This window comes from Cenococcum geophilum, assembly GCF_001692895.1.
Source record: "Cenococcum geophilum 1.58 unplaced genomic scaffold K441scaffold_3, whole genome shotgun sequence".
NCBI lineage: Eukaryota > Fungi > Ascomycota > Dothideomycetes > Gloniales > Gloniaceae > Cenococcum > Cenococcum geophilum.
Window position 1 is genome coordinate 481,785 of NW_027137561.1, and position 12,965 is coordinate 494,749.

General features: G+C 39.3%; 2 protein-coding genes across 2 annotated transcripts; both read right to left on the reverse strand.

The window, feature by feature from the left end:
* Positions 1–3,774: 3,774 nt before the first annotated feature.
* K441DRAFT_537707 (uncharacterized protein) lies at positions 3,775–4,005 on the reverse strand (the record flags this gene model as incomplete). Its single annotated transcript, XM_067642494.1, has 1 exon — positions 3,775–4,005. A coding segment is annotated over one exon (231 nt), but the record flags the coding sequence as incomplete, so codon positions are not given.
* A 3,631-nt stretch (positions 4,006–7,636) lies between these two features.
* Positions 7,637–7,792, reverse strand: K441DRAFT_537908 (uncharacterized protein; the record flags this gene model as incomplete). The annotated part of the gene is made up of 1 exon (XM_067642504.1): positions 7,637–7,792. A coding segment is annotated over one exon (156 nt), but the record flags the coding sequence as incomplete, so codon positions are not given.
* Between the last annotated feature and the right edge of the window lie 5,173 nt (positions 7,793–12,965).

The following is a 12,965-nucleotide window of genomic DNA, read 5'->3' on the forward strand; positions in this document are numbered from 1 at the left end:
TCTTTAGTAGTCTTAACTTTGTCGCTGCGCTAATTAAGAAGCAGTACTATTACCTCCTTACTATTAATCTCGTTCCTAGCTACTACCTTAACCACCTCTTTAGTGATCTTAACTTCGTCACTGTGCTAATTAAGGAGTAGTGCTATTACGTCCTTGCTACTGTTTTAGTTCCTAGCTGCTGCCTTAACCACCTCTTTAGTAATCTTAACTTCGTCACTGCGCTAATTAAGGAGCAGTGCCATTATATCCTTGCCACTACTTCTATTCCTAGCTACTGCCTTAACCACCTTTTTAGTAATTTTAACCTCATTACTGTACTGCGTAAGAAGTATGTTTATAGCTAGCGTATTAAATAATTTTATAAGCGCCTAGACTAGCTAAGGGGTAACTATAATCCCATCGCGGCGCTAATTAAGGAGTAGCGCTATTACCTCTTTACTATTGCTCCGGTTCCTAGCTGCTGCCTTAACTACTTCTTTAGTAATCTTGACTTCGTCACTGCGCTAATTAAGGAGAAGTGCTATTACTTCCTTGCTACTGCTTTTGTTTCTAGTTACTACCTTAACCACCTCTTTAGTAATCCTAACTTCGTTACTGCGCTAATTAAGGAGTAGTGCTATTACCTCCTTACTACTACTTCCGTTCCTAGCTACTGCCTTAACTACCTCTTTAGTAATCTTAACTTTGTCACTACGCTAATTAAGGAGCAGTGCTATTACCTCCTTACCACTGTTCTAGTTCCTAGCTACCGCCTTAATTACCTCTTTAGTAATTTTAACTTCGTTACTACGCTAATTAAGGAGAAGTATTATTACCTCCTTGCCACTGCTCTAGTTCCCAGCTGCTACCTTAACTACCTTTTTAGTAATCTTAACTTTGTTGCCGTACTACGTAAGAAGTATATTTATAGCTAGCGTATTAAATAATTTCGCAAGCGCCTAGACTAGCTAAGGGGTAACTATAATCCCGTCATAGCGCTGATTAAGAAGCAGTACTATTACCTCCTTACTATTACTCTGGTTCCCAGCTACTGCCTTAACTACTTCTTTAGTAATCTTAACTTCGTCACTGCGCTAATTAAGGAGGAGTGCTATTACCTCCTTATTGTTAATCCCGTTCCTAGCTACTACCTTAACCACCTCTTTAGTAATCTTAACTTTGTTACCGTACTGCGTAAGAAGTATATTTATAGCTAGCGCATTAAATAATTTCGCAAGCGCCTGGACTAGCTAAGGGGTAACTATAATTCTATCGCGGCGCTAATTAAGGAGTAGTACTATTACCTCCTTGCTATTGCTCCAGTTCCCAGCTACTGCCTTAACCACCTCTTTAGTGATCTTAACTTCGCCGCTACGCTAATTAAGGAAAAGTGCTATCACCTCCTTGCTACTGCTTCCGTTCCCAGCTACTGCCTTAACCACCTCTTTAGTAATCTTAACTTTGTCACTGCGCTAATTAAGGAGCAGTGCTATTATTTCCTTGCCACTGCTTAGGTTCCCAGCTGCTGCCTTAACCACCTCTTTAGTAATCTTAACTTTGTCACTGCGCTAATTAAGGAGCAGTGCTATTATTTCCTTGCCACTGCTTAGGTTCCCAGCTGCTGCCTTAACCACCTCTTTAGTAATCTTAACTTTGTCACTGCGCTAATTAAGGAGCAGTGCTATTACCTCCTTACTACTGCTCTAGTTCCTAGCTACTACCTTAACTACCTCTTTAGTAATCTTAACTTTATTACTGCGTTAATTAAGGAGCAGTACTATTACCTCCTTACTACTACTCCCGTTCCTAGCTACTGCTATAACTACCTCTTTAGTGATCTTAACTTCGTTACTACGCTAATTAAAGAGAAGTGCTATTACCTTCTTACTATTACTTAAGTTCCCAGCTACCGCCTTAACCACCTCTTTAATAGTCTTAACTTCGTCGCTACGCTAATTAAGGAGTAGTGCTATTACCTCCTTGCCGTTAATCTCGTTCCCAGCTACTGCCTTAACCACCTCTTTAGTAATCTTAACTTCGTCGCTATGCTAATTAAGGAGCAGTGCTATTACCTCCTTACTACTGCTCTAGTTCCTAGCTACTACCTTAACCACCTTTTTAGTAATCTTAACTTTATCGCTGCGCTAATTAAGGAGCAGTGCTATTACCTGCTTGCCACTACTTCTATTCCTAGCTACTGCCTTAACTACTTCTTTAGTAATCTTAACTTCGTTACTATACTAATTAAGGAGTAGTGCTATTACGTCCTTACTACTACTCCAGTTCCTAGCTACTGCCTTAACTACCTCTTTAGTAATCTTAACTTCGTCGCCGCACTATATAAGAAGTATATTTATAACTAGCGCATTAAATAATTTTATAAGCGCCTAGACTAGCTAAGGGGTAACTATAATCCCATCGCGGCGCTAATTAAGGAGCAGTACCATTACCTCTTTGCCGCTGCTTAAGTTCCTAGCTACTGCCTTAACTACCTCTTTAGTAGTCTTAACTTCGTCACTGCGCTAATTAAGGAGAAGTGCTATTATCTCCTTGCCACTGCTCTAGTTCCTAGCTACTGCCTTAACCACTTCTTTAGTAATCTTAACTTCGTCGCTATGCTAATTAAGAAGCAGCGCTATTACCTCCTTACTACTGCTCCCGTTTTTAGCTACCGCCTTAACTACCTCTTCTATAACCTGCATCTTATTTATATATTGGTTTAGTAAAACTTTAAGTAACTTATAACTTTTATATAACACTAAGATATATAGGAGGCTTCGACCTTACTTGTTCGTAAAGCGCGCTTATAGAATTAGTTTATATTTTAAATCTTCTAGTATTTCTAGAAGATTAAAGGTATATAAAATGAACTAAGCTGCTATAAAAGCTAAAGCTAGTATCACTATAGTATCTTCTAGTCGGCGCTTTAATTCCTATATAATATTAGACTTCTATAAGAAGTATAGGAGCTAAGCACTCTATAGTCTAATAGGAGAAGGTATACCGCTATCACCAGATACAAAATACTAAAAAATGCTTTTTAGTTTACCTGAGGTCCTATTATTAGCCGCTAGTTAATAGTATACAGCCTAGTAAACATTAGAGTATTCGCTAAGTCTATTAGTTTTAGGTAACTTTATAGTTAGGCGCTAGCTGCGTATAGAAATAAACTTATTAGTTATAGGGTTCTAACTTATAGAGACTAAGTCCCGGAGATATACTTCCGCTACTAGAGTATTAGTTACTATAGGTGTATATTCTTACCGCTTTTCTAAAAACTCCCTAACTAATAGATAGGCGAAGCGAAATATGTCTAACTGGGCGTTAAAGACGACAAAGTTATTATAAAGCTTAAGGACCAGATCTTTAGGAATAGAGGCGTTATCGCTACTTTATAGAATTTTTAAGACTGCTGCTAGAAATTCTATGGTCTTTAGCGTTCTCTAGGCGTATAATAGCTAACTAAGCACGTTCCTAAAAATAATTCTTTAATTTTTACCGGGCTTATTTAAAAGGACGTTATAAAGTTTAGCGTAAAGAGTATCTAAGTCTAGAGGAAGCCAACCAAGACTTTTATAGATGTTAGCATCTATATTAAACGAGCAGAGGTATTATAATTATATACTTACCCAGCGGAACCTAGAAATAAGATCAATATACTATTAATTTAAGTCATAGTTAAGAAACTTACATTCCGCTAGCACCTTTAATTACCTTTTTTATAATAAGCTCCTTTATCTCCGTTTAAGAATTACTATATTACAATAGTTCTCCGTCTTTAATAAGCCGTTCTGCCTAATCCTTTATAAAAACCGCAATATTATTGCTATTCCTATTAAACTTAATCTCTAGGTTTAGATAGCGCTGCAAACGGAAGACAATATTATAATTATCGCGACTTAAGACAAATATCTTAACCAACCTAGAGGACTCCCAGAGAATCTTTTCTAGCATCTTAAGCAGATTGCACCGCTTCCCTAGGTTGCATTTATTAAGGGCGTCTATTACTATAGTTATTAGTGGATACTACTTAATAAGCTAGATAATAAGTGCGCAGCTTTTCTCTATCCGCAGCGACCTAGACGTAAATTCTTTAGTTTCTTTCTTCTTATAGAGATTAAGAATGGGCTTTAGTAGTGGCTTTTTAGGTTCTAAAGAAGACAGCTACCTAGTAAGGCTAGTAAGTATTACTGTGGGATCTAAACGCCTAGGTTTAGCCCTGTTTTATAAGGAGTAAAAAAAAACTAGTTACGGATTATAGCCGGCATAAAAGCTATTAAGAGCGTCTTTAATTACAATTAAACTTAGGAAAAGTTAACATTTATTATAATAGCTTTAAGTTAATGCATAAATAACTTACACTAGCTTGCTCTTACCTAACCTAGGAATTCCATAAAGCTATAGGATAGAGGACGCACTCTCCTTCTTCTATCTCTTAAAGACGGGGTCTAAGAGAAGCTATTACCCGGTTCCTAAAAGCACGCCCTACTTTATCTGCTCGTGATGTTAAATATATAGTTTGGGCGACACCTATAGTAAAATCTCTGTACGCTTAGATACTAGGGGCCATAAGTAAGCGCTTTATTCCCTTAGTGGACCACTTGCCTTAAAGGTTGTCTTAAATATTCTTTAGATTGTCGTCCATCCTTTATAAGGGCGTATTAATATCTGCTAGCAAACGCTTTAATTCCGCGTAATTGTGGAACTAATCTAAATATACACTTATTAGTATATAGGGGTAATTTGGTAGCATTTATACCGACTATATCTATTAATAAGAGCTGTATATTAACGGACACCGTCTTATACTGTATAAATATCGTCTAAATATATATTAAACTTTGGTTCGGTAAGAAGACCGCTCTTAAAAATACGTTCTATTTATTAATCTTATTAGTTAATATTTTAAGCTTATAAAGAGATGTACTGACTTACGGAGCCCTATTTAAGGTATTGTTTCACTTTAATTAGATAGATTAAGACAGCTATATACAGTATTACTAAGGCCCTTTATAGCTCTTCCGTAGCTTTGGATATCTATCTAAGATAAAGATCTTTAAGAACGGCGTAGTAATAGATTAGCTCCGCTATCTATACTAAACCTTTTACTACTCCACTAAACTTATTATAATTATTCACTGTAATCTATATAGGAGTTAGCTACTTTCTCTTTTAATGGCTCCGTACTATATAAACCTATAATACTAAGCGGATCCCTACCTAGGGAAGTGCAGTATAAACCGGATCGTACTAGACTATAATATTCCCCACTTGCTTAAAAATATTGATCTACCTAATAATCTTATTAAATACGTCCCTTAGTATAACAGTTTCTCCGCTCTTGCGACTATACTTCTACCTTTTCTTAATGCATTCTTGCTTCGACTTTTTAGTAAATATATGTAAGTCTATAAGGGGTTTAAGTTTATCCGGGCGACTAAAGTCTATATTACGCCTATCCTCGTCGTTTAACTAGGCTACTACGAGTGCCTAGAGATTGGTACTGCGAATAATATAGAGAATTAATAAATACGGTGCTAAGTAAAGAGACTCTGTATACGTATACGCTCTTCTATAGTATAGCTAGGAAAGCCATAATATAAGTACTTGAGAGAAGTTATATAGGCTAACGTAGTTAACGGGGTTTTAATTAACACCCTAGTTTTAACTAAAAGGAACATCAAAACTTTACCTAAGTTATATCTATTACGCCTAGGTAAGCCTTAGCACGACACACCGCCTTTAAATATATGTGTGTTACATACGGAGGTACAGCGCATAATGTTTGTAATAACGCTAGTAAGGGGGAATCCCTACTATAATCGACTTATCCTAATAAAGTAATAGGCGTTATAATACTAAAATCTACCTCAACGCGTATAGAATATACGTTCTACATAAAACACGCTCTATATAGTACCTATACGTTCCACTAGAGCATTATTAAGCTGTAATTAACACAGAAGGTCGATTTATAAAGTACTAGATATATATAGACAATATATAGAGTAATAGATTTAATAATTTTTATTACGGCACTATTACAGACCCTAGTTAGGGGCTCGGCCGAGCCTTAGCGCCATATATATCCCTTAACACAACAATTTAGGTCCTTAGGTTATTGATAAGAATTAACCAATTAGAAAAGCTGGGTTAATATAAATATCCAATTAAATCCAGTCGTTAATATAAGCGAACTTGGCAAAGGACCTTGCCGTATTAAGGGATAGACGTGTCCTTTCCTCAACCTTCTTCCAGTCCTCGTCTTGGAATTATCGTTTACTGGCTACCAATAGATTCTATTTTTTTAACTAAGCCTTTACAATTTTGGTGCTATAAGGCCTATTACTTTATTAGGATAAGTATGGCCGCTGCAGCCTATAACATATAGATTCTACACATTACGCAAGGTTTTAAAAAGGGAAAAGACGGAAAATAGATATTTGTTACGGCGCTGGCACATTACCCCAGATTGCCCCAGATTGCCCCAGATTGCCATCACGTGACCAGAAGATTATATATAACTCCAAGCGGTGCTTCCGTTCCTCTTGTTTCCTTTCTTTAGCTTTAGATCCTCGTTTATAGACAATCCAATCATACAGGCTTACGCGACCTTCTTGCCGTACTCGTGCCTCGATTAACTAAGTCGCTAACAAAATTAATATTAGGACTAATGGATAGTCGTATAATAAAATTTATACTATTTAGAAGCCCTAAGTCTTAAAAAAAAAAGTAACTACGTGTGGTAATAATAACGTGTTGTATAAATAAATGAATTAGATATCCGTAACCTCTATTTAGCGGATTTTTGCTTATACTTTTAACAAACGCTCTTAGACGTGATTTTGCAATTCGGAAGACGGCGTAGGTTATTCCAATGCTAGCTAAAAAATCACGTCTGAGCTCGCTGAGGTAAGAAAATCCGCACCAACGGAATCACGTCTGAGCCCGTTGAGGTAACAGACTATAAGTCACTGATCTCAGTTCGGCATGCCTGGCGTATCTCCAGGGCTAGCAGGGAGGGCGGCCGGCCCGCTCTGGCCATACCCTTGTCGAGATATACTAAATTAGATAGACTGCAGGAGAGAATGGTTAATAGATAAACTAAGCCACATGTGGCAAAATCCAGTCTCCGGAGAACGCCACTTAATTAGCCTGTTTTGTACACGAGCCACCGGTACCATCCAGTACTATTGTTTGACACTTAAAATACAATTTTTTCCGGCATATGCTGTGAGAATGTACACAACAGCCCGGGTACCGAATCCTTAGCCGCGAGATCTTCAATGCAAGGCAGCGGCAAAGAGTTGCACTTCTAAAGCATACTTGGAAAATGTTCCGTAGCAATTAGCCAATCTAAAACCTAGATTCATTATCAACCTATATGCATCCCACCGTAGTCTAGCTAAAGCATTTTGGGGAATATATAGTCGAACTATTTTCGCCAAATAGCTAAGAACTTTACCTTCCCAATAGAACTATTCCTACCAGTCGGTCAGGGGGCCAACTAACGTTTGACTTCGGTGGCGGCGAATATAAGATAAGGTGTAGCTTTTCGAGTTCAAGGGTAATCGTGAGAGGACCGATTTAACAGCTGCGACTTGTAAATACTTAAAACGTCTTAGGAGCCTGGTGGGCTTGGGTGTTGCGGACCTTATTAATGTTTTAAGAGAAGCAAACTATAACACGCATTACAGTAAAGAGCATCCCAATTTTTATCGCGTGTCGCTACGAGCTTTGCCTTCTTGACGCGGTCGCAACGACTGCACGTAAAGCTTGTTGGCGAAGTAAGCCGATGCAGCGTCCATGATCCTCATGGGGGATATTCCTTCACTACCTCGAGATCATAAGGCTCCTGCGAGGGGTTGGAGACTCTATTGTCTTAAGATGAGTTGGAAGTCATTTTATATATCTAATTAAAGGTAGTGGTTAGCATACAAGGAAGAATAAACCCATGAATTTTTACTCCATTCAGGCGGCCATAATTAACTAATTAAATCAGAGTCCGTCCCAGCCGCCAAAAGCAGCTATGCAGCGTATGGCTTAGAGCCGGTTCCCTCCTCTACATTTATAGAACGAATAAGAGGGCAAACAACTTATTCCGGGTCGAAACGAATCGACGATACTAATTAAATGATACACTATATAACGCAATCTGAAATTGCGGGGTTAATTGCTGATCTACCTATCATTTGTCATAGCCCGCTAAACTTAATAGGTCAGTGCAGCCTTCTAAGCCAGGACAGTATGTGTGCTGAAGTCGTTAAAACGTAGCATCACAGCTTACGACCTTCCTTTCCTCGTCGTTCTCGAAGCGTCTTAAAGCGTCAATCTAGATTACAGCCGATTAAGCTAAGACGTACTACTTAAACAACGCGGGACAATGGTTTCGACATGCTGTATAGTCTCAAGAAACCCGCGAGTGGATTAAGAGAACCATCGACGAAGGGGAACGCCCAGCTGTAAGGGGCGCTTAGTTATGTAATGCTCTACTATATAATAGTTTTACGCGACACGCCTATTTGGACCACGCTGGTTTATCTAGCGATTCGTTTAAGTTAGAAGAACAGTGTCGCTTTGCAATACTGACGTCCTCCAATCTTTTCGAAGAATGATGAAAGGCACTTTGCGACCAAAATTAAGGGAACAGCTAACTAGATCACTTAGGTAATGGCAATTACATGCCTAGGCTTGCGCCTCACTGTTGTTAAGGTATTATGTTGGTAAAGAGTACTAAATCAAGTTTTGAGTCGGCATAATTCGTGGCCTTTAAAACCTTTTATAACGAAGAGTAGTAAGACCCTTAGCATATGCCGGCCTTAAGCTATAATGGAGCAGCGCCCGGTAGGCTTTCCGATTGGGCCAACTTGGGATAGGCTATAAAAGGGGCTCTTGATTATTTGTGTGGCACGTAGGTGGTTACGATATATTTTTTACTTTATATCTACTAAATAAGTTTTTGCTGCAGCTATACCTGAAAAACATAATTATATAACCTACGTCTTTATGAACTCTTCTACTACTTCGTGTTTCGGCATCGCTTCCTAGAGCTGCTTGATTTATTATCGCAACTTGGTAGTATATAGAAGGTCTATTTATACCGCAGCCATAGCATTCTCAGGATGGCTCTATCTTTTAATTATTTAGCCTGTGGAATGTCGTTTACGCTGTATATATATATTCCTATTCGCTCTTAATAGGCATGGATCTATACCATAACCCTGCTTAACCCCGCCAGCTATTCTCGTGGCTCCCGTGCTTGCCATCTCTGTGTCTAGTGTGACTTATTCTTGCGGCAGTCTAGCCCGAACAATGCGATAACCAAAGATAAGAGCGTGCTTTATATATACAGCTTAACGCGGTAAATCTAGCAAGTTATACCCTATCTTAATATACGATAAGCGATAAAATAATAGGTTTAATAAAAAATACTTCTGATTTAGCGGACCTAGTAACATCTACTTTTTAGTTAAGTCGATCGCTGCACCTTATAGCCAGAGGCCTTCTAAGCCAAAGCCCTATACCTGAACTTATAGAACTGCTTAAAGCCCTCGACACGGCATTGGAAAAGCTTGCCCAGATATTGACCATGACGAATGCCGAATTTACAGCACTAGAGCTCCCTCTGTGAAGTTATGGTAAGTGTTATAAAGAGCTTAATGAACAAATCAGTTAGGCGGCTCAATTAGGTGCTTATAACTGGGCTATATTCGAGTATATGGGCTAGGATATCTTTGGCTTTACACGTACTTTGAAAATATATACATCTACCATCGTGATAAAGATGATAGATGTTGCGTTGTATGTTAAAGGCGTACTTATATAGACTAAAGCTGACACTAGTATAGGTCTGTAGGCAATATCACGTTTACTAGAGAATGCCTCAAGGAATATAAAGAGCTTATTAAAGACACTCAGTCCGCTATCCTTAAAGAACTGGAAAGCAAGGTTTATTAGTTGGGCAAAATAAAACAGTAGCTTAGTAAATTAATTTTTCTATTATACTATAGGTTAATGTATAGTCATTTATTGAACTAGTCTAGGCTATCTATTAGTGGCTGCTGCTGGCATATATTTTCTTAATATGGCTGTAGGGGCCGTTTGCCTGGGGTGGAATACTAGCACTGTCAATACTGAAAATTTTTGGTACCATGTCAACCACCGTTTAGTGAAGTAATAGAAGAGGCGTTAGTGATAGAGTCCATCTCAAAAGAGTTAACCGCGGATGATTGCGACGATGGGTTGGGTCTAGGGCGGACTCGTTAATAGGAGTTTGGAGAGCGACGCATTCGTTTGAAATGAGATTAAGGGGAAATTTAACGTGCAGGTTCTTCAAAGTTCTCTAGAGATAATGGGGTGGCATTAACCCAGGCGCGGACGTGGTCCATAACGGTAATGGTAATAATAAGCTTAGCCTTACACGAGAGTTTTAAATAACCGTTGCTTAGGAAGTGAGTTGGAAGGGGTTAAATCACATAACCTTGATACTATATTTAATTAAAGTTAAAATCGCATTAAATGCAATAAGATAGCATGCGAAAGTCAAGCGTTAATTTATTTCCTACTGCTGATAAGGTACAAATACCGGTTGGCATGCCCTGCAGCGATAAGGCAACTGCACCCGTAGGAAGATGAAAAACCGCTAAACGTGCGACCTAAGGGATCGCGGACGCTTTATTAATATGACAGACTCCGCAATAAAGACGAATATAAAGGAGGGTGGTATTCGCGTTGCTAGGCTTCGCTTGTGGCAGGTCCCTTATTTAAACTAGCCAATTTATAGAGAGTGCGCCACGTATTTAGGGATTGCGAAACAAATTTTCTACTCTAAAGTTCCCTTATAAAGATCCTCATCTAGTCCTAGCTGGCATTTGCCCCGCCATTAGAAACTCTTGGCATCCACCCCACCAACCTTTACCTCTGCCATTCTGTGGCGAAAAGCGCGTTTGAACGCTAACTTCTCTCTTCATTCGCGTTAAAAATTAAACGACTCTTGAACAAGGGTATGGCCGGTGTGGGTCGGCCACCCTCCCTACTTGTGGTGGCAGCATCCTATAGCAAGCCGCTTTAATTACCGTTATATGTAATTATAATTATACTTACGTAACCAACTACATACTGTAGTAAAAGTAGACTGGAAGCAAAGCGCCCTGCCCGCAGCCCTACAGCAGCCACCTATTTACTTTAGCCCGCAACACTCCAGTGTACTCTCTCAGTCTTCCTCTGGCCATGTTGTATATCGTTAATTCCCTGCTCACCCGCTCGACCTTCCCTTACTCTTATAAGCAGAAGACCGGTATAGACGATACATAGAACGATGCAGTCTGCGCCGGCTATCTAGCAGAGCGGAGGGCAAACCCATCTTAACAATTATCTCAGGTGCCTCAGACCCTTGGTGAGGAATCTGCCTTTATGCAGCACTTATGCAGCGCTTATGCAGCTCATTTTACGTGCGAGGTCAATTCCTCACAGAGGGTCTGAGAGCAATAATAATTATAAGCTCGCAAGAAGTTACTGTAAGTAACGTGCACAAAAGTGCACAAAAGAGACTGTATCTATAGTACATAGAGTGCTGCCATCCCAAGAAAGAGCTATTCGTTGGGATGCCCCGCTAAGTCCGATTGAGACTTATGCCACCTGAGTGGAGCCAAAACCAGACCCTTTTCTGTCAGACAGAGTTAAAATCCGGATCTAGGCTTTGAATTAGGTTTATATATGTCCTAATAAGGGAACGGGGTATACTAATATTAGGATGTGGCCTTGCACGAATTGCTAATATTCCTATAGCCTAAGAGTTATAAGATTCCACCTTTTTTTTTACATTTGTAATGGTATCTAAAGCCATAAAGGGGGGCAATGCAATTACCGAAGCTATTATTAAGGCTAGCTGTGAACAATTTAGGGATAACACATGCCTTTTCATTTTCAACACTATTTATATCCTTCCAGTCGGCCTCGTGATCGCGAATGGGAATAAAGTTAGTAGGTATTAGTGAGATACCTTATAAACATCGTGTGCATATCTTATAAAATGCATTATCCCCTCTAGCTGCGTTAAACATTTAGGGTAGCAATATTCAAATTCTCCCTAATACTTAGGGTGTCGGAAATGCCCTTCTATATATTTTTTAAGGATATCTTTTCGCGGTCTTGGGCGCATTCTTTCTTCGTATGTAAACCTATTATTGCCGATACAAATAAGGCACACCGCGTGAGAAAGCGCTATAGGAAATGGGCGTGTGTAATAAATAGCTTTAATTTTATTGGGCTCTGGGGTAATCCGCTTTCGTTTTAGGGTCTTATCACTTTAACTCTTTCGCGAAATTTCGTTTAAGACACGCTCTGAGCCACGTATGGCTTTCTTTCGCTTACTTACGAGAGATGAGTTGGGGGTATTAAAGAGAACAAAATCTACGTTTTTTCGTTTTAATATTTTGCGTTAAGGCGTTTCTTGTTAATGGCATAGTCGGGCTAAGGCTTGGATGAATTTAACGCAAGCGTTGTTGTTTTTGAATGGCTTAAATAGTATACTGGCGATAGTGGCCCGCTCTTAGATTTTAAACTTAACTCGTGGCAATGTCAGCACCTCCGTTGGACCCTTCCTACTAAGCTGCCAGGCGATCTTAATTATATCGGCTGAATTATAGAAGTCGCGAATAGCCTTATTCAATCGTTCCCGATGCAATCTTTAATATATTATGCCGATCTTCCGTTTGGTATCTTTATATTGCTAATATAAGTTAGTTCCTATGGCCTCGGTAGTAAGCCGGAAGCCTACATTGCGGATTTAATTCTTATGCTCTTCTCGCTCGCTACAAAGCTTTTTAAGCTTGGGGTGGTTCCAGAGTTCTTCAACCTAATCGTCACTAAGCTCGGTAGGTGCGCGTCAATCTCGTGACAGGCCCATTCTTGCGATAGATTCGATGAGGAGATCTTATAAAGGACTCCCAAAATAGATGCTTTGGTAATCGCGCGCAATATGCGTG